The sequence below is a fragment of the Mauremys reevesii genome, linkage group 10, assembly GCF_016161935.1.
Source record: "Mauremys reevesii isolate NIE-2019 linkage group 10, ASM1616193v1, whole genome shotgun sequence".
Lineage (NCBI taxonomy): Eukaryota > Metazoa > Chordata > Testudines > Geoemydidae > Mauremys > Mauremys reevesii.
This window is the reverse complement of record NC_052632.1, coordinates 37,317,542-37,336,211: the sequence shown is the minus strand read 5'-3', so window position 1 is coordinate 37,336,211 and position 18,670 is coordinate 37,317,542. Positions and strand designations below refer to the sequence as shown.

Genomic DNA, 18,670 nt, shown 5'->3' with positions numbered 1-18,670 from the left:
CAGTTCACTTGCACTGTGTAAGTTACCACACTGATATGCACAATATTCATATCTAGAATGATAGACAGATGATGGATTCCCTTGTAGGGGAACAAGACCAGTAATGAACTAGATCAGCGGTTGCAATTTTTTTCCGTACCATTTCACCACGTCACAACAAACAAGTTTCAGGTCCCATTTCCAAGGAAAGGGCGTGTGGTCACCACTTCCCCAAATCCATTAACTAAATCTACCTCCACCTCATCGACAGGCATGTAAAAGTCTGGGTAGGTAGTTCTACTTAACTAGCTGAACAGCAGTTGCTGCTAGTGGGGAGTGGGACAGCCGGTTGCTAAGGGGATTTTTAAAAATGCCTTCAGAGCTTTGATTCAGAGCACTGTTCATGCTACAGTCGCTGCACACTGCCTCTGGGGGCATGTCTGGGTACTGCAACAGGGCTTGCTCAGAAAGCTATACCCCAACTGGCCTCAGTGGCTGTGGCAGGGGTGGACATTTTGTTCCGCTGACAAGGGCTGCCCTGGCAACTTGCCGGCAGCCGGAGGGCTTGTATCTAACTTGCAGGAAAATGGAGCACAGGGCAGCTATCTCCATCTTTTCCATGGAAGTGAGGCCCGTGGAGGCTGAAGATCCTGCCAGCTTACAATGCTCTGAGCTGGGGCTTGATTGTAGGCCACATCTCCCCACTAAAGATGAGCACACTTCTAGAATCCCACAGGCCACACTTTGGCTAGCTCTGCTATACTGGGCTCTCCCCACTTATCCAGCTATCTCCTTGTTGCTGCCTCAGCAGGTTCCTGTTGCACCTGGCAGTAACTTACATTGCCACGTGCAGGTACAAGGAGCGGAGGCAGCTGCTTGTTCCACCTGGAGCAGGGTGGAGAGCGCTCCAGTATCAGCATCACACCCAACAGCTATGAGTTATAGAAACAGAATGCTTTGCAGCCAGCAACTTTTGTTTAACACCTTCTCCCCAAACACACCCTTTCATTTTCAGCATGTATTGTAATGTAAAGATTTACTCCTGGAGCCTGCTAATATTTTTAAAGCAGAACTATGCAGCACTGTCTACAAGGGATCCTTTACAACATATAAAGACAGCTTCAGTTTCCCCCTTCTATCAGAGAAAAGCCTTTTCCCTCCTGCTGTATTTTATACTGATGACTCCCCTTTGCTGGAGACCTTGGAAAGCTCTGTGAAGGACAGCATACAAGGTAGTAACCAGAGCTGCGGCTTTCCCTTTCCCAAAGCAAGCGGCTAGGGACGCGCAGCCTTAGATTTGGATTCCTGGATGATTAAATAAATGAGCACTTTATTACATCTGAAAAGCGCCCTGATTAGGGGCCCATGCTTCCAGCATGCCTCTTGCACCAATTTCCTCCAACCAGTTGAATGTTGCCATCAGGATCTGATTCACAGAGAGCAACAGCAGTATTATTCATTTTTTACAAGCAGAGCCTGTCACTGGTTTAGGCTACAGCAGGTCTTAGGACACTTATTACATCTCTACCTTGATATAATGCTGTCCTCAGGAGCCAAAAAATCTTACTGTTATATTGAACTTGCTTTGATCCGCCAGAGTGCGCAGCCCCGCCCCCCGGAGCACCGCTTTACCGCGTTATATCAGAATTCGTGTTATATCAGGTCGCGTTCTATCAGGGTAGAGGTGTACCTCACATACGTTCTCCATCCCTCACTGTACAGGGAAGGGGAGGGTAGTACAGACCTCCCACCCCAAGAGTTGTTTCATACTAACAATAAACAGCAGTTTGAAGAGGCCTGCAGCATATTCAAGCCAAGTGTTAACAACCAAATTCATTCACACATCCAGGGCGTGATTTCCCATGTGTGTGTGAATGAAGGGGGTAATAGGCCAACATTCTCTTCCACGCTGAGTTTTCAGTATAGTTATTACAGTTCCTGCTGCCCACTTGTATTATCAATATCAGCTGTACAATCAAACCACTACTAGCCACCCACACTCTTGGCACAGAAGCCAGCATTTTCTGGGGAAAATGGGGGCGGATGGGGGAGTATATAAATGGATCTACTGTCTACACATAAAGAATCATTCCTGGTATCAGGGTGCTCATCACCTACTATACATAATGTGATTTCTCTTCATAACCAAGCAGAGCTTCATGGAGAATCAGGTACATCACCTGCAGTAGTATTTATAGTATGAAATTTTATCCACCTCTTTTAACTTGAGTGGGTTGGTTGGAATCATAACTAATTTGCTGTCTATATAACATAATAAAGAGTTCAAACCTGGGAGTTAACATACTGGCCTTTTATCACCAGTGAAAACCTAGTTTGGGTAACCAGTCAGTTGAGTTTTGTGGTCTCACCCTAGCAGATACTCATTTTAATCATAAAAATAGGGCCTGGTCTACCTAAAAATTAGATCACCTAGCTCCATGGCTCAGGGCTATGAAACATTTCATACCTGTGTGACGTCGTTATGTTGACTTAACCCTTACCGTAGAGCAGCTGGGTTGATGGAAGAATTCTTCCAACAACCTAGCTGCTGCCTCTCGAGATTGGTTTAATATAGCGACAGACAACACCCTCCTGTTGCAGTACCATGTGCCCACATAACAGAGGCTGTACTGTACTGTTTGTAGTGTAGACACATCCTGGTACATATAAATGCAGTTGAAAATCTGTATACAAGAGAGAGGGCTAGGACTGGAATAGCAGGGAGAGCATGAGATAAGGACTAAGGTGCATTGACAGAGTTGTGAAACTCAACCATACATAATATTTTCAGTTAGTGCTATAAAGTGCCTGATTCAAAGAAATCTAAATGATAATCCAAAATTGGTTAACTGGTAAGAGAGACTGAAGAGTTAATATTTATATGAAACACTTTATTCTGCACATTCAACCACAAAAAAAAAAAAAAAAAATTCAACATGACTTGGGCATTTCCCCTATTGCAAAAAGGGTCAGAGAATAAAATTATGCTGAGTTCTTTTTGCACACGGCCATTTTTCGATACAGGGGCCTGTTCTGATGCAAGGAAAGTCTGTTTCTCACTAACATGTGGGTGTCAAACACAGCCTTCAGATTTTAGACTTATAGTGCAACCCTCTGAAACCAGAATCAGATTGACCACAAAACTTTCATCAAAAGGGTCTTAAGTGCAAACCACTGGATTGGAGGTGGAAATGCCCCAGATTTTCAGCCTAATAAGGTTTGTCTGAGGCCTGGTATTTGGTGTTCAGTTTACAAAGAGGTGTCTGAATCCTGCTCTGAGAATGGAGTTTTGGCCATGGAGTCCAATAGGAACAGGATCAGGTTCTAAATGAGTAACCATGCAGTTTGGCACAGGGTACAATCCCAAGAGCAGATTTCTTCAGCAGGTAGGACTAAGCCTTAGCATCTCCACAGAAGTGATAGTCCTTGCAACAACTGTTAAAGCTGACCTATTTCCCTTAAAGGCACTTAAAACAGAGCCATCCAGTGATCACTATTATCCTCCTCCCAGCCAGCATGAGCAGCAATGGAAAACGAGAAGGCTGTGCTGTGGCCCCTCACCCTCTCAATAAAACCATCCCACTACAGTAGTCTAGCTCTCCATCTGGCTTGCTGTCTCAACTTGGCTGTTGGGAGATTCTGCCGGCCGAGGTGTAGACAAGTGTTCCAACTCATAATGTCCGTTCTCAGCCACCTCCTTGGAGCTCAAGCATCCCTCCTCTCCTGCCAGCTTTTTACTCTTCTTATGCTCAATGATCTGCTGGAGCTGGTGCCCGGCGTAGTCTGGTTTGGTAGTTAGCGGATTAGCTGGCACAGTCATCCCAAGGATGTCTGATACCATGTAGGGTCGGAGCCAGCCCACTAGTGGGGTGCTGCCGGGGCTGTAGTGGGTTTGTTTATGGTAGAAGAGGAGCCCATCTATCTGTAAGAGGCAGAGAGACAGAGAGATGGAACGGGCAGCATTTACATCAGGCGACAGAGGTATTTCAGGTGTAAGCGTGCACAGAGATATCTGAAAGCAAATACATTTGACTTTGATGCTTCCCAGCTTTACTGATCTCTTTTCACTTTCAAGCTAAAACAATCAGACATTTTATTTGATTATTTCAGACAATGAGATAAACCAAGGAAGAGTAAAGTGGAAACCCAAGAGTTCCAATACTATCAGATTAGCGCCTCTTTCGATGGGAATACAATTAAATGCTGAATGGGTCACATCCATCGGATCATTAAAGAAACACAACAAACAGTTAGGCTAATGTCAGTTGATCAGCAAATATCAGTGTTTTGGGTTTGGTTGCTGTGCTCCTACACTGAAGAAACTCAGGCTGATTTTTAATAAGGCAGCCTTACAGAAAGAACATCCCAGGGTTTTTTGTTGTTGTTGTTTTTTTATTATTAAAAAGAATAGGACATCTTGGAAGTGATTAGTCAGAGGCAGTGACGCAAAGCAGCCCTGATCAGTCTACTGTTCCTGTTCCGTCAGCTTCCTCATGCTCAATAAATTCTTAATGAATCTCAGGAGGTAATGAGTGTCCTTATCTCCCACTCAAAATCAATGGCAGTTAAGGGCCCTCTGTACTTGAAGGATCAGGCCCTTAGCCTTTTGCTACAACTGCAATTCAAGCACTGAAGCTGGCTGATGTTACCTATTAGCCTCTTTTCCATTTAAATTTACCCAGCACACTAAAGATTTTCGATTATCTCTTCCACTGATTCCCATAGGTGCACTTGGTCAGATTACACCTTACCTTGGGATTTCTTAATGTCTGGGGGGAGGGAGGGCAGCTCCTTTTAGCAAACCCAGCTGAACTCTAAAAAGCAATTTGCATGTGAGCAAAGAGGCTGACTGTGCAGAGTAACTGGGGAAGAGAGAGGGTTACTTGGTTATCGATCACTGTGGGGCTCTGGCAGAAAAAGCCCATGGACAGGGGACTTGTGTTAATCGAACATGAACCAAAGCAATGAGATTCATATTCTGCTTGGGCAAGATCCCTGAATATTCTGCATGCAAACACAGACATGGGGGAAGTAAGGGATGACACAGGAAAAGAGAGCTCCTGACGTGACCATACTCTGCCATGCAGACACATGTAATACGTTCCAGGTAATGGTCAATAAGAGGCCATACTAGCCACACAAAGCAGGAGAAAGTCTTTAAGTAACTTTGGGACTCTGCTAGGTAGAGACCCAGGGAAGCTCCTTCAATTGCATTCCTTTTATTTCAAGATTTCAGCACATGGGGAGAGTCCCAAGAAGCTGGGCCAAGAATGAGCTAGATCGAGATAAGTCACGTCCTCTCAAGAGGTTTTTTCTGTAAATTACTTCAGTTTCTATTTTCATTCCAGCCAATTTAATTTGCTGTCTGTCTCTACACTGAATCACTGTCCTGACGCCAGCCAATTCAGAAAGAGGGTTAATGTTACTGTTTGCACAAGACTAAACTTGATGGGAAATTGGTATGGAGGAATTTTATTTTTTTGTGGCCAACACTTTCAAACTTGAGTGCCTCAAGTTAAGCTCAGACTTTGATACCCAAGTAAAAGAGGCTTGTGATTTTCCAAAGAGCCAAGCACCTACAGCTCCAATTGACTTCAATAGGATTTTCAATTACTTCCATCAGATTTGTGCATCTCTGAAAAACAGACTCATAAATCACTTTTATTTAAAAGGCCAGTGGACTGATCGAAAGCCCACTGAAATCAACAGAAAGACTCCCACTGACCTCACTGGGCTTTCGATCAGGTCCTAAATTTGGAGTCAGAAACTTCACTTTAGGGACCGAGGTTTGAAAAATGTGACTAAACTCACTGCCATCACCTGCAAGAGATCATTTGAACAGCATGAGCACTATACGTTCCTCCATAGTTAACAAATGGGGAAAATTCACCTTTGCTTTCCTGAAGCAGCCACACATAGCAAATTCATCTGGTTTTCATAGGATGCAGTCCATAAGCAAGACTTGGTCCACCTGTAGCCCGCAAGTTTTAATTCTTTTTGTTCATGCTACATTACAGGGACTTCATGAGCTCCCTCTGGTGGCAAATTTAACATGGTCATTCATTCAGTTTTCTTTAATGAATGCTTGGTGACCTATTTCTGTGTCAGTACTGGCTTAGGAAGAGAACTCAGAGCTACAGTTAGCGCCAAATTAGACAAGGGTCAGCGTGATGACCCAGCATGTTGATGCACTAGCCTTTCACGGCTGGACACTTGGGGGCAAATTGTGACTGGGATACATGAGAGAGTTTGATAAATCAAGAGAGGAAAATTGAGTCTATTGAGAATTTCAGTGTCTTCCTGGAACTTTCTATCCCTCCTTCAGTGGGGCTATGTTCTACAGCTCTTTTCCAGGCGGGGGATGTCTAGAGGCAGAATTAAGCTTTCAGGCCAAAAATGTCACTAAGGCTGCCAGATTCTTCAAGTTTTGGCAGGCAAGAGAGCCTATTGGCTAAAGAATCATAAAGGCTTTATAGATGTTCTGTGCATTCTGCTCTTTGCTTAGTACAATTCCAGTACTGCCATTCAGAGGACTCAGACTTGCTGGCCAAATCTGATGACTATCTTTGCCTTAACAAGAAGGCATCAGACAATCAATGGTTACCAGCAAATCTAGCATTTGCTTGCCAGTATGTTTCAGTCTGCATTTGTTGTAATTGCTTACATAGGCCAAGAGAGCTCAAGAGATGCAGTTGAGAGTCAGAGGCATTTGGCTTGGGGTAATTGAGAAGGAGTGGTTGTCTCCCTTTCTATCTAGGTTCATATATGGCCCCCCCCCATCACTGTAGGATCTAAACACCTCAGACACAGGTGAATCTGTCCTCACCACATGAGGCAGGGAAGTATGGTTATCCAAGATTACAGATGGAGAAAAGCTACAGATGGATGAAGTGACTTGTCCAAGGTCATACATGGTCTCTGTGGCAGAGGTGGGAAATGACTGCAGTCTCCTGAGTCTCAGTCTAGTGCTTTAACCATAAGACCATCCTTTACTGTTGGTCCATTGTATGGGAGCCGGGTTGCAGCTGAGTTGGCTTCCAGCATGTCTGCAGAAGCCACAATTCCCAAGTAAAATCAGACATATTACCCCAAATGCAGCTTCTCTTCTAACAGTACATCCTTAAAACCACCTCCCCGCCACCCCCCAAGCCCCTATACAACACACAGCTCTGTTGTCACTGAGCCACAGCGTGGTCCCAAGTTCCCAGTCCCTCCACCAAAGGCAGAAAGCCATCTTACCTCAAAGGGGAAGTCCATGGCCAGCACCTCGCATAGGCTCTCTGGGGTGCAGGGGAAACTCTGCAGGCCCACAAATTTAAACTGAAAGGGTAAGAGAATTAGAGCAGTTAGTGCATTCTCTCCCACTGGCCAATTATACCAAGTGTTGCAAAGCTTTGGGTTCTGGAGATAAAGCGACAGGACTTAATTGTACAGAGGTGCCAATTACCTGCAGTTCAAGTCAATGGCAGATGCAGGTGCCAACCACTTCTGAAAACCAGCCCAATGATCTTTTTGTTACTCCTGTTTCAGCATGAGCACAAGTAGCATCTGTTGAATGTCGATGAACAAATTCGACACTGACATAAGATGCATATTCACTGAAATCAGAGATGTGACCACTTACGCCTGCAGTGAATTTAGGCCCAAATCGCTCTCTCTGAGCATATCACTGGATCGCACAACCAGCTCTGCCTGGTTGACAGTTACAAGTTTCATAGCCCCACAGGGGCACATGGCACCATATAAATCAGAGTCCAGGCTCTGAAGAGCTTACAATCTATGGGTTCAATCCTAGAAAGACTTACTACTGAGTACAAGACTTGCCACTGAGAAACCCCACTGAAGTGAATTACTCGTGGCAGTGAGCAAACCACTTCGTAGTAAGCGTTTGTAGGAACAAGCTCCATGTTTCCGTTTGCTCAGCAGAGACCTGAGCTGGCAGAGGTGGTTGTTTGTTTTTTTTAAAAAAACCCTTGAGACCATGGCTCACATATGCAGCAGTAACTAGTTTAATGGAACAGGGAAAAGATCCTCCTTCAACAAGGTGCTTAAGCACTTGCTAACTTTAAACTCATGAGTAGCCCCCTGGATTTCAAGAGTGAGGTATTCAGGAACAACTGTTCAAAATAAAAGCTCTGTGATCAGGGGCCTCTGATGTGTTATCTCTCATTGGAGTCAGCGGAAGTTGAGGGCGCTCTGTACTGCACAGAAACTGGTCTCATCACAGCCTCAGTCCCTTCAACTTCATGCATTCAGCACAGCTCAGTAGAGGAAGGGCTGGTGCTTTATGAATCTCTGGTTCTGCCTCAAACACAACCCCTCAGACTGAAAGCAAGTTCTTGAGAGCAGGTGAGACTCTCTCCTAACATCAAAAGAGGATTCCTGTCGGAGAGCAAATGCACACTAATGCTGTCCCTGGGGAAACCTTGCTGGTTTTCCTTTACATCTGCATTTCAGTCAGGGAGACTAAAAGTGGCACTGCAGCCAGTTAATACCCTGCAGCCCGGATCTCCTCCAGCACTTAGAGTGGAAAGTGCAGGTTTATTGTTTTTAAATGTTTTGTTTACATCCTGAATGTGGGATCTCATTTCATCAGAAGAACATTTCAGTGACCAAGTGGTGACATGTGGAAGATCAAACCAACAAACATGCCAAAACACAGCCCATTCTGAATGGGAGAGTTAAACCCACTCTCCTTGCGCTCTGGATACCAAGGACTTACTGGATTAATTCTGCTTTTCTCTGCCAGCCCTTCCTCTTCTTGTATCTTAGAATGAAGCCAGTAGAATCGGAAATCTGTCTGGAGAAGGCAGAAGACACACAGGGTAGTGATCATCCATCCCAAACACTGGGGAGTCTACTGTGGTGCCTCACGGCATTCACCTACTGCAGATTCCACCGAATCCCTGATATCTGACACAGTTCAAAGAACAAGTGACACAATGAGGCTCCCTCCAGTAAGGAGGGGGGTTGAATGCACTGGCTAGGGTGAAGAAAGGTCCAGTACCTGACAGTCATAAACGGGATGCCCCCTCCAACACATCACGTCAAGGATGTAGTACGTCTGGTTCACTTCACTGTAGATACAGTCCAAGATCGTGTAGTCTGTACATACAAACACGGGTGATCCAGGCATGGAGTGCTACAGACCCAAACTACATACTACAGCTCTGACACTACCAGGACTTTTACTACAGCTTGGGCTGGAAGAACTCTGCCCTACACAACCTTCACTCCCATTCCAGCTTTGGAAGCTACTGCAGTAGAATCCAAACTAGCTCAGAGGGGCACAGGAAAGACACCATCTGCTGATGGGAGTCAGTGAACATGCAGGGCAGACTGCTAGGTGGAGGACCCGAACCATGAAGAGGAAGCTATGGATCCACTGAAAAAGTCTGCCATGCATTCACAACCCCTCTTAAATAACAGACTCAATGCAGCTTCGTAATATTACAAAGAGCAAGGTTGAAGGCTCTACACCAGGGGTGAGCAAACTGTTTGGCCCAAGGGCCACATCTTGGAACAGAAATTGTATGGCAGGCCACGAATGCTCACAAAATTGGGGTTGGGGTGCGGGAGGGGGTGAGGCTCTGGTTGGGGGTGCAGGCTCCAGGGTGGGGCCAGAAAAGAGGAGTTCAGGGTGCGGGAGGGGGCTTTGGGCTGAGGCGGAGGAGTGGGGTGCGGGGGTGGGGGGGAAGAGGGCTCTGGGTTGGGGCTGGGGATGAGGAGCTTGGGGTATAGGAGGGTGCTCAGGGCTGGGACCGAGGGGTTCAGAGGGCAGGAGGGGGATCAGGGCTGGGGCAGAGGGATGGGGTACGGGAAGGCGTACAGGCTCTGGGGTGTGGCTGTGGATGAGGGATTTGGGGAGCAGGAGGGTGCTCCAGGCTGGGATCGAGGGGTTTGGAGGGGGATCAGGGCTGTGGCAAGGGGTTGGGGCACAAGGAGAGGCTCAGGGGTGCAGGCTCCAGGCGGCACTTACCTCAAGTGGCTCTGGGAAGCAGCAGCATGTCCCCCTCCAGCTCCTATGTGGAGGCGTGGCCAGGCGGCTTTGCATGCTGTCCCAGCCACAAGCGCCACCCCTGTAGATACCATTGGCTGTGGTTCACAGCCAATGGGAGCTGCAGGGGCGGCACTTGAGGTGGGGGCAGCATGCAGACTGGAGCCCCCTGATTGCCCCTACGCATAGGAGCCAGAGTGGGGACATGCTGCTGCTTCCGGGAACTGCGTGGAGCAGCCCCCGACCCTGCTCCCCAGCTGGAGAACCAGAACACGGTAAGACCCCGTTCACCAGCGGGAGCTCAAAGACCGGATTTAAACAGCTGGCAGGACGAATGCGGTCTGTGCAAAGGGACTTGTGTTAACACAGAGACAGCTCTGGCTTTTAAGTGCGAAAAGGATATGGAGGTTGTGAGCCTAAGAGAAACGGATATTAAAATAGTGAAAAAATACCCAATATTCCCCAAACATCTCACATCACAATGTAAATAGATAGACACGGAAGTTAGGGTACCCTTTAGCCACAAGGAGAACCTAGTCCTGCTGGGTAGCCCAAGATTAAATACACACAGAGAAGCAGGCCAGGTCTCTCATACCAATTTTGAAGGCTTCTCCAGATCATTACCTTTCCCAGTTGCCGAATTACGCCTGTTTCCCCCTGGCAAGAGGGAGGGGAACCTGTTGACACAAAATCCACTCTTGGTGTAAGCTGCAGTGGAGCCCTGTAGGGAAATGGAGAAAGTGCTGCTGTTAGATCCGTGGCTTGGAGTGTAACCATACTCAAGGCTTTAAAACACAGATCCAGTTACAATCCCAGACCTGTCCCATGTACCTTACAAGATGGGGCTGTATTTTAACAGCACCTGGGGACCACTGTATTGAAACCAGGCCCCCCAGCATAGCTGATTTTAGACATACCCCCATTGACATCAGAAGCAAAACTCCCCTAGGAGCAGGAGCAGGTTTTTTGCAGCATTGGCAGGAAGACAGCAACCAGAATTCCTGGACTAACATCTGATTTTATAAGGATGGACGGATGGGTGCACATACAGAGTTCCACTACTGTGCTTTGTGTGGTTGACACACACTATGATCTCTTACCCTGGATGCCACAATCAGTGCCCTTTTCCCCATGGGACACATCACCAGGATCCATTCTTGTTCCAGATCTGGGGGGACATCAATCAGCCACTCAGAAAGCATTAGCTGTAAGGTTACATAGCAACAGTGTTAATGATGACACTTGGGAACAGAACAAATACTTATAGGTCAAGAAACACAAATAATGGCCCTGCTTTCTCCAGCTGAGGCCTAGATCTGCATCGGTGACTTATAGTTCACAGCCCCATGCATCTAAATGGACACTTACGTGGATATCCAACCTCTTTTTAATAGCACTGAACAGCCCCATAGGGAATGACAGAAGGTCTCACAATGAATTAAAAGCCGTGGGTTTGAGTCAGTTAAAACATTTATAACAGTGGATTTATAACAGGGGTAAGGAAATGTGTTGCTACTTTGGGAAACACGTTCACTCTATCTTATGTACTATCCCTACTATGATTTCACCACTGGATTGGGAATCCACCCCCACACACCTCCCCCAACCCTGCAATTCTGCCCTGAATGCAGATAAGCTTTCAACTGTTGCCTGTAAGCACTGTGCATGCATGTACACAGTGCTCACCCCTGCATGCAGCCCACACTCACCCCACACGTGCACTTTCCCGCACAGACACATGCACACGCTCATTCCCAGGCGCAGGCCCATCATTTCCCTGTGCCATGTATCCCTGCTCACTTGGTTAGCATAGCGCTTTGGCAACTTCTTGCCCACGTCAACGTCCATATCCTCACTGCCCGCATCTTCACCTTCCTCCTCCTCCCTCTCAGCTCCAGTCCAGTCATCCTCTGCCAGTCTCCTGGCATGGTTCACATAGTCCAATCTCTTACTGCAGGAGAGAACAGAGAAACCCATTTCCCTCTTTGAAAGGAGACATGGCCATTTCCGCCCTCCCACGCACCTTGGAATGCTGTGTCTGGATCCAGTGAGCAAGGCGCTGAATACATGCGCTTGTTAAGGGAATGGTCCATGTAGCCAATGAGGATTCTCAGCTGTGCCCTTTGAGACCATCCGCACACGAGCCAGCCAGAATACCAGAACAACAACTGTTTTCTAACTTTAACAGACTGTGGGTTGTGGAGCTCCGGCATCTATCCCCCCCTACACAGCTCAATGCTGGAGGCATTTGGCCTCTGCCTTAACATACCCAAAGCATGAGTAGAACACACTGTAATCGCACATCCTGTCAGAGCATTCTTATTCTGGAAAGACACAGTTATAAGGAACCCAAGCAGGTCATCCTGAAAGCTGCATCGCAGAACACGTTCCCAGGAAGCACAGGAATGCCCCACTCTCCATTTCTGCTCCGACTCCCATGCATGCTCTCCCCTCCGCTGCATACACACTGCCATATAGGCTACACACTCGGACACTCCATGTGGAGTTATTCCTCTAGCTCTGTGGATTCTAAGTAACTATACATTCTCATAGCGGTACCAAGGGGCCGTTCCTGACTCACTGGTACCAGCCTTCCCCCGTCTCCCAGCCCAGCAGCTACAGTGGTAGCACTAGTGCCAGCCTTCTAACATGCCAACCCATGGGTACATGCTGGAGGCACACCAAGGCCAGAGTACTTCACACTCACACGACCCTACAGTGAGCAGACGCCACATATCAAAACACCATTGATAAAATGCCTGGCCCACAAGATATGGGGCAGACAGAGACAAGCCCCTGGAGTAGCTCTAAAAGGATCAGCAGCCAAGGGGAAAAGGCCATCAGTTATAGAATCCTTACGATTTCTGAAGTTCCAGGAGCCGACGTCTCCTCTCTGCCTGCTCCAAGGAACTGTACTTGGACTTGTACTGTGCCAGTCGGGGGTGAGGGGCTGCTGTGCTGTTCAGGTCCTGAGACACAGCGAAGCTGGAAGCCAGTGCTTGGTTCAACTCCTCCATTTTACTCTCTGGGAGAGAAAAAGCGAACTGAGTGGAACGTTAGGCAGAGTTAATTTCCGCCTGCCTGAGCAGCTTGGGATGGCTACCCAGGCCCTCAGCAACCAAAGGAAACAAGAAGACCAGGTGGCTGGAGAGGAGGGAAAGAACATGGTGTTTTACAGCCCAGCTGAAAGGATTACAGGATGGGTTCAGAGGTGGAGGTGGACGGACAGAGCGAAGGGGAGCCCAACACACAGATGGAGAGGGTGCAGCAGATGGAAGAGGAGAGCTGGCAGTGGGGCCCAGGAGATGGCAGGATAGTACCTAACTCTTCACATTGTCCATGCAGTGTGCAAATATTAATTAATCCTCCCAGCCAGTCCAGAGAGGTTAGGAAATTGCATTCTCATGTCACAGGAAATTGTGGGGACAGAGGTTAAAGCCAACACTGTCAGGCACCTACATAAAGGTGAGCAGAGTTTCGAGGTGCTGAGCACCTGCCACTCTCATGGATCTCGGTGGGAGACAATCCTTGGTACTCAGCCCCTCGGGACACCAGGCCATTTAATTAGGTGCTTCAATACAGAGGACAATGAAAGTTTGGAAATGTGGGCTCAGGAGGTGCAGCTGGGAACAGAACCTAGGAGTCCTCATGCCCAGCCCACTAAGCTGGACCATGCTGTGGCTCTATGCAGGAGAGTGATGGAGAGATGATGGGAGAAGTGGAGCAGGGGGAGTGGAGGGGGAGAGGGGAACAGGGAGTGGGAATGGAGGGGAGCAGGAGAGGGGAAATGGGAATAGGGGTAGTGGAGCTGGGAGGAGGGAGAGGAAAGTGGAGCAGTTGGGGAAATGGGAACAAAGGATGGGGAAGAGTGAAGGCGTGGAGAGATCGGAGCAAGGGGAGGGGAGAGATAGAGAGAAGGCGGGATGAGGGGATTGGAGAGATGGGAGGAGATGGATGGGTGTAGAGAGAAGGGGGATGGAAGGATGGGACAGAGGAGAACGGAGGGACGGGAGGAGGAGAAGGGAGGTGGGATGGGATCAGAGGAGGGCGGTGGGTAGCGGGGAATGGAGGGACGGTAGGAGAAGGGAGGTGGGGAAGGCGGGATGGGATCAGAGGAGGGCGGTGGGTAGCGGGGAATGGAGGAACGGCGGGAGGTGGGGAAGGCGGGATGGGATCAGAGGAGGGTGGTGGGTAGCGGGGAATGGAGGAACGGCAGGAGGTGGGGAAGGCGGGATGGGATCAGAGGAGGGCGGTGGGTCGCGGGGAAGGGAGGGACGGCGGGAGGTGGGGAAGGCAGGATGGGATCAGAGGACAGAGGAGGGCGGTGGGTAGCGGGGAATGGAGGGACGGGAGGAGGAGAAGGGAGGTGGGGAAGGCGGGATGGGATCAGAGGAGAGCGGTGGGTAGCGGGGAATGGAGGGATGGGAGGAGGTGGGGAAGGCGGGATGGGATCAGAGGAGGGCGGTGGGTAGCGGGGAATGGAGGGACGGGAGGAGGTGGGGAGGTGGGGAAGGTGGGATGGGATCAGAGGACAGAGGAGGGCAGTGGGTAGCGGGGAATGGAGGGACGGGAGGTGGGGAAGGCAGGATGGGATCAGAGGAGGGCGGTGGGTAGCGGGGAATGGAGGGACGGGAGGAGGAGAAGGGAGGTGGGGAAGGCGGGATGGGATCAGAGGAGGGCGGTGGCCAGCAGGGAATGGAGGGATGGGAGGAGGAGAGGGGAGGTGGGGAAGGCGGCATGGGATCAGAGGAGGGCGGTGGGTTGCGGGGAATGGAGGGACGGGAGGAGGAGAGGGGAGGTGGGGAAGGCGGGATGGGATCAGAGGACAGAGGAGGGCGGTGGGTAGCAGGGAATGGAGGGACGGGAGGTGGGGAAGGCGGGATGGGATCAGAGGACAGAGGAGGGCGGTGGGTAGCGGGGAATGGAGGGACGGGAGGAGGTGGGGAAGGCGGGATGGGATCAGAGAACAGAGGAGGGCGGTGGGTAGCAAGGAATGGAGGGACGGGAGGAGGTGGGGAAGGCGGGATGGGATCAGAGGACAGAGGAGGGCGGTGGGTAGCGGGGACTGGAGGAACGGCGGGAGGAGTAGTTGGGGAAGGCTGGATGGGATCAGAGGACAGAGGAGGGCGGTGGGTAGCGGGGAATGGAGGGACGGGAGGAGGTGGGGAAGGCGGGATGGGATCAGGGGGTGGCAGACGGGAGCGGGGCTGGAAACGGGGCCGGCCGGGGCGGACACAGAGCAGCAGAACCCGCCCGCCCCAGCCCGACGCTCCGCTCACCGGGCCGCGCTCCAGCCGAGTCGAGTCGCGCCGTCACGAGGCCGCCGAGGCGGGTTCCGGCCGGGCCGAGCGGCCTCCTGCCCGGCGTGCCTGGCCCCGCCCCGCTGCCTGCGGAGCCTCCGCCGGGCCGCGCGGGAGGCTGCAGCGCCGCTAGGCCTGTGGCGCCCGAGCCGAGGGAGGCCGGCGGCCCGCTTAGGCCCAGCGCAGACAGGGCCGGGTACGGAGCCGCCGCCCCGGGCTGTCCGCAGCTAATTACTCGGGGGAGGGGGCTGAATTGCGGGTGCGCGGGGCTCTGCACGAGTCTAGCCGAGGGGACAAGCCGGACCCCCCCAACCTGCTCTCCCCGGCCCGGCGGTGGCAGCGGGGAGAGCTCGCAAACAAGAACCGCCTCGGATGTCAGCAGTAAATCGGGGCGGCGGCTGCTGCTGGGACCTGCCCCCGCGGCGCTTGCCGTGTCGGGCCCCGATCCGGCAAACCAGTCTCGGTGCTCAGGCGCCTTACGCCCATTGGTTCCAGCACCTAAATCCCTTTGGAGGGCTGGGCCTTAGAGCGCGTGAATAGGCAAAGGGTGCAGCTTAACTAGGCTTGGAAAGGGGTAGATTGTAATCACTAAATGTCCGGTTCAGCGCACACCCACAAACTGCCAACACAATATTTCCATCAACAATCATGGACATTCGCAGCTAAGCAAAGTGAGGGGAATGGCGCTTGAGAACTTGGGTTTAAGGATCTTTAATTGGTGTATTTTGACATATGATGTTGACAGTTTGTGTCGTAAGGGTTCTAGAGCATTCTTGTTGCATCTCAACATTTACAGTCATTAGATAATTGTCTGGCCCCACCCCCAGCCTATCGGCCCATAATCTGCAACTGTGAAAATTTAAATGGCTACAAATCTGGAAAAAAAATGCTTACAAATAAACATGACCTGTTGAAATTATAAAGAAAAAATAGAATTCTGCTACACCTATGCTTAAAGCATTTGCAGAATCAAGACCTAAATAATACTTCCTGTGGCATCCTTAATGTGTCCTATCTCTGGTTCATTTTATAGGGCCTCATCCTGCAAATGCTTAATCACCTGGGTAGCTTTGCTTGTGCAAGTTCTCCCATTGAAGTCAGTGAGACTACTCAAGGTTGCTCATGTGCATAAGAACATTCAGGATCTGGCCCATGGACCGTAAACTCTTCAGGGAAGAGACAGTGATGTGCCCCAAGTTCCACAAAAGAATAATAATAATGATTAATAATAAATGTCCAAGTTAAATGAGACATAATCAAAGCAAAATTGGCCTGTCATGCCTCTCCACACAGCAGTTCTGAATTAAGAAGACAAGACTTGGTTTGCCCTTTTGTACCTTATTATGTGTACAGCACCACAGACATATACTCTTTTGCAGTAGGAAAAATACACAGCAAACATAATCCTGGCCCTCCAGTGCAGACTTTATAAAGGCACAAACAGATACAGTGTAAATGACAGCAGCGTTGGGTTGGGATGTTTGCACACGTTGGCCTTGTGGGACAAGTGGATTGTTAGGAGCAGAGCTGTGGGAGATTTCAATTGGGTGGCAATTTCAAAAAGTCAAAAAAAAAATTAGTTTCAGGACAGACCAATAACAAGTCAAGACTATAACAGGGTTAAAAAAAGAACTAGATAAATTCATGGAAGTTATGTCCATCAATGGCTATTAGCTGGGATGGGCAGGGATGGTGTCCCTAGCCTCTGTTTGCCAGAAGCTGGGAATGGATGACAGGGGATGGATCACTTGGTGATTACCTGTTCTGTTCATTCCCTGTGGGGCACCTGGCATTGACCACTGTCAGAAGACAGGATACTGGGCTGGATGGACCTTTGGTCTGACCCAGTATGGCCGTTCTTATGTGAAAACCAATTTCATTTCAAGTCAAGCAAAATGTTTTGTTTAGATTTCAGCCATGTTTTAACACTTTTGAACTTTGAAAAAAATAAAGGAAATTTTGAAACAAAAAAGTAATTTCATACCAAAAAAATCAAAACATTTTGATTTTTTCAGAATTGTTTTTCTTGGAAACAAACTTCAAAACTGGTATGAATTCGCAAAATGTTTTGGTGTAGCTGAATTTGCATTTTTCAAGCAAAAATTTTCAACCAAAAAATTTTGTCCAGCTCTTGTTTAGGAGTGATTTGAATGATAAAAAAAATGGCCTGATTTTGTAAGGTGCTGAGCTCTTCTTGGGAGATGCTGGATGCCACCACTCCCACTACCTTCCATAGGAGTTGAAGGTGCTCAGCACCTTGTGAGATAGATTGGGCCCTGAGTGAAAGTTGATTGGTCCAGTGATGAAGGTATGAAGTTGGGAGTGGGTGAAGGAGACAAAGGGCCTTCTGTAGTCATTTACACCAGTGCTTCTCAAAATGGTGGGTCCGCGAGCCATCGGCTGCTGGTCCGCAGCGAGTTTCCTCATAAGAGCATCAAATAGGATAATAATATGACACTGGTCCCTGGCACATTGGAAAAAAAAATTGCCGGTCCCCCACATCAGATAGCTTGAGAAGCACTGATTTACACCACTTCAGAGTGGGTGTAAAATTTGCATAGGGTGCGAATGACTAAACAAGGTGCTGGGTAATGCTGAATCTGGCCCTTTAAAGCAGACAGGATTGAAGTTTGGGAGCAGAGATCTAAAAATCAACTGCTAACCACCCTGCCATGATACTGTATGAAAATATCTCATGTAGAATCTACCTATGCAACTCATAGCAAACCGACTAGCACAGGCCACTCTATAGAAATTAAGCTTTTTGAAGGTGATAAAAAACAAAACAAAAAACAATTAACGCCTGAAGCTAGGATGTATAAAGCCAGTAAATGTGTGTATTAAAACATAGGCATTGGACTGATTAAAAGAGATCACACTGTTTCTCTTGGCTAGGCCCTCACAGACTTCACTTTTGTTTACTTCCTATAAAGTAGGATGAGTGGATGAGCTGCAAAAATTGAGAAACTCCCCTTTTCCTGTTTGTATTTACAGTCTCAGGTATCTTACTAGATATTAACACAGTATGGGCCACATTCAGACCCACAGTCAGCAGGAGCAGCTCCACCGGCTCTGCATTTTGCCTCCTGCACACAGTCTGAATTCAGCTCCAGGTGTCTCACTGAACACACCAGCTTTTGCATTCAACAAAAATGATAAAGCTGTAAACAAAAACTAAATAGAAAGATGCTCAGTCTTCAGATGTGATGTTCTGTTCCTGCGATCACAGGACACATAGAAATACCAGTGTATCCTGCAGTTATTTGTAGTGACGCCCTTGGGTCCAATACCTATTTGGGAAAATGTAGACATTAATTAATTACTATTTTTAAGCACTGATAATGTGCCAGGCATGATACAAGCCTTCAAATACAGATACTCCCCGAACCAGTGA

The 18,670-nt window shown here is 48.7% G+C and overlaps 1 protein-coding gene across 2 annotated transcripts; it reads right to left on the bottom strand.

Moving 5' to 3' along the window:
* Window positions 1–2,167: 2,167 nt before the first annotated feature.
* On the bottom strand, window positions 2,168–15,828 carry SNUPN (snurportin 1). Of its 2 annotated transcripts, none has more exons than XM_039492962.1 (9): window positions 15,256–15,828; window positions 12,836–13,001; window positions 11,777–11,927; window positions 11,077–11,181; window positions 10,601–10,697; window positions 8,987–9,084; window positions 8,702–8,779; window positions 7,219–7,299; window positions 2,168–3,901 (listed from the first exon to the last, which is right to left on the bottom strand). In XM_039492962.1, exons 2-9 carry the CDS (start codon window positions 12,991–12,993, stop codon window positions 3,572–3,574), a joined length of 1,098 nt encoding a protein of 365 aa, XP_039348896.1. In that variant the 5' UTR covers window positions 12,994–13,001; window positions 15,256–15,828; the 3' UTR covers window positions 2,168–3,571. The 2 variants fall into 2 exon arrangements, with proteins under 2 accessions (XP_039348896.1, XP_039348897.1); XM_039492963.1 differs by lacking the exon at window positions 15,256–15,828 and adding an exon at window positions 13,436–13,897.
* Between the last annotated feature and the right edge of the window lie 2,842 nt (window positions 15,829–18,670).